Source organism: Penaeus vannamei, chromosome 3 (genome assembly GCF_042767895.1).
Source record: "Penaeus vannamei isolate JL-2024 chromosome 3, ASM4276789v1, whole genome shotgun sequence".
Lineage (NCBI taxonomy): Eukaryota > Metazoa > Arthropoda > Malacostraca > Decapoda > Penaeidae > Penaeus > Penaeus vannamei.
Genome location: NC_091551.1, coordinates 48048114 through 48050613, shown reverse-complemented (window position 1 = coordinate 48050613; position 2500 = coordinate 48048114). Strand labels below are relative to the sequence as shown.

Here is a 2500-nt window from a genome sequence, read left to right as displayed (position 1 = left end):
TTCATTCTTACCTTTTTCTACATTTCTATGTTTTATTTTTTTTCAGATTACTTTACCGCAGCTGTTCAAAAATTCAACTTAAGTACAATCGATTTCAAGAAGTCAATTGAGAAACTGGACCTCAAGAAGTAAGTCAATTTGGATGGTATAATACTTCTGTTATATTTTCTTGTGAATATGGATTTTTTTCTTTGGTCTTTATGTTTTGTGAGTAAAATAGGGGTCGATATCTATCTATCCATATCTGTATCAATTTCTCATATCTCATATATATATATATATATATATATATATATATATATATATATATATATATATATATATATTGTGTTTGTGTTTGTTATTATTATTTTTCATAGTTTCTTATTTTCTTCTATGTATTCATTCTCTCTCTCTCTCTCTCTCTCTCTCTCTCTCTCTCTCTCTCTCTCTCTCTCTCTCTCTATATATATATATATATATATATATATATATATATATATATATAAATATATATATATATATATATACATATATATATATATATATATATATATATATATATTGTGGTGTTTACTATTATTTTTCGTGTTTTTTTGTTTTCTTCGATTTATTCATTTGTTTTATCATATATTTGTTAATTCTTTCTAAGATTAATTATTTTGTCTTACTTGTTTGATAGATTGGTGAGGATATCTAATTATATTTTATTTAGTAATTATACAACCAGTTAATTGTTTGACAGGTTGGCGGGGGGAAACTAATAACTCTTCATGTAGTAATTATAGATTTTATTAGCTTTTTTAACAGTTTGTGAATGATTTGACGATTATGCAGTTATCTCTATTTGCTAATGACATTGTTATTAATGTACCCATCAAACTGTTATTATGTGTATGTTATTGATTATCTTTTACCACTATTATCAAACTTTCCATTTAACTGTTACTATTCTTGTTCGTGTCATCGTTATTGCTATTATTTATTCAATCTGCTTAATTAGTTTTGCTCGTCGTTTCACTTATCAACCGAATCATCATCATCATTAACCAGTTAACCATTTAATTTACATTATTTACTTTTTTCAGACGATTAGCAATTCGACAAGTTAATTAACTTATTATCACCTTACTTACCCATTTAATTACCCTTCCTTTTTACTCTTTCAGAACATTAACAGTTCGAACAAGTTAATAACCAGTTAATGATTACATTATCACCTAAACTACCCATTTAATTACCCTTCTGGCTTACTCTCTCAGTTCGAACAAGTTAATTACCTCTTAATGATTACATTATCACCTGAACTGCCCAATTAATTACCCTTCTGTCCTACTCTCTCAGTTCGAACAAGTTAATTACTTCTTAATGATTACATTATCACCTGAACTGCCCATTTAATTACCCTTCTGCCTTACTTTTTTAGTTCGAACAAGTTAATTACCTCTTAATGATCACATTATCACCTGAACTGCCCAATTAATTACCCTTCTGTCTTACTCTTTCAGTTCGAACAAGTTAATTACCTCTTAATGATTACATTATCACCTGAACTGCCCATTTAATTACCCTTCTGTCTTGCTCTTTCAGTTCGAACAAGTTAATTACCTCTTAATGATTGCATTATCACCTGAACTGCCCATTTAATTACCCTTCTGTCTTACTCTTTCAGTTCGAACAAGTTAATTACCTCTTAATGATTACATTATCACCTGAACTGCCCATTTAATTACCCTTCTGTCTTACTCTTTCAGTTCGAACAAGTTAATTACCTCTTAATGATTACATTATCACCTGAACTGCCCATTTAATTACCCTTCTGTCTTACTCTTTCAGTTCGAACAAGTTAATTACCTCTTAATGATTACATTATCACCTGAACTACCCATTTAATTACCCTTCTGTCTTACTATTTCAGCCCATTAGCTATTCCACGAGTTAATGACCAATTAATGATTGCATTATCACCTGAACTACCCATTTAATTACCCTTCCTTTTTACTCTTTCAGGACATTAACAGTTCAAACAAGTTAATAACCAGTTAATGATTACATTATCACCTGAACTGCCTATTTAATTACCCTTCTGCCTTACTCTTTCAGCCCATTAGCTGTTCCACGAGTTAATGACCAATTAATGATTGCATTATCACCTGAACTACCCATTTAATTACCCTTCTGCCTTACTCTTTCAGCCCATTAGCTGTTCGACGAGTTAACGACCAATTAATGATGGTCGAGAGAGCATTTATCGACACCCGAGGTCTTCCAGGCCGACCCGACTACAAGTGAGAGGTTTATTGTATTTTTTCATTTTCTTTTTTCTTATTTCTTTGTTCTCTTTGCTATTCGTTTTCTCTTTTTTATCTTTGTTTATCTTGTTTTTTTATTTTTTATTTCTATTCTTTTTTTTCTTTTTTTTCTTTTCATTTTCTACGTTTGTAAGTTTTTTTTCCTTTTTTCCCATTTTCATTGTTTTTTTTTATTTTCCTATTGTTTATTTGTTTATTAGTATTTTTTT

The 2500-nt window shown here is 29.3% G+C and overlaps 1 protein-coding gene across 2 annotated transcripts in view; it reads left to right on the top strand.

Annotated features, from left to right (window-relative positions):
* Window positions 1-2500, top strand: part of LOC138859345 (N-acetylated-alpha-linked acidic dipeptidase 2-like) — a gene marked incomplete at its 5' end in the record, with an annotated part of 11481 nt that overhangs the window by 7969 nt on the left and 1012 nt on the right. Inside the window, 2 exon segments of one of the 2 annotated variants that reach the window (XM_070114152.1) lie at window positions 47-128; window positions 2175-2267. In XM_070114152.1, the coding sequence (XP_069970253.1) occupies window positions 47-128; window positions 2175-2267 (175 nt within the window). 2 annotated transcript variants of the gene reach the window in all.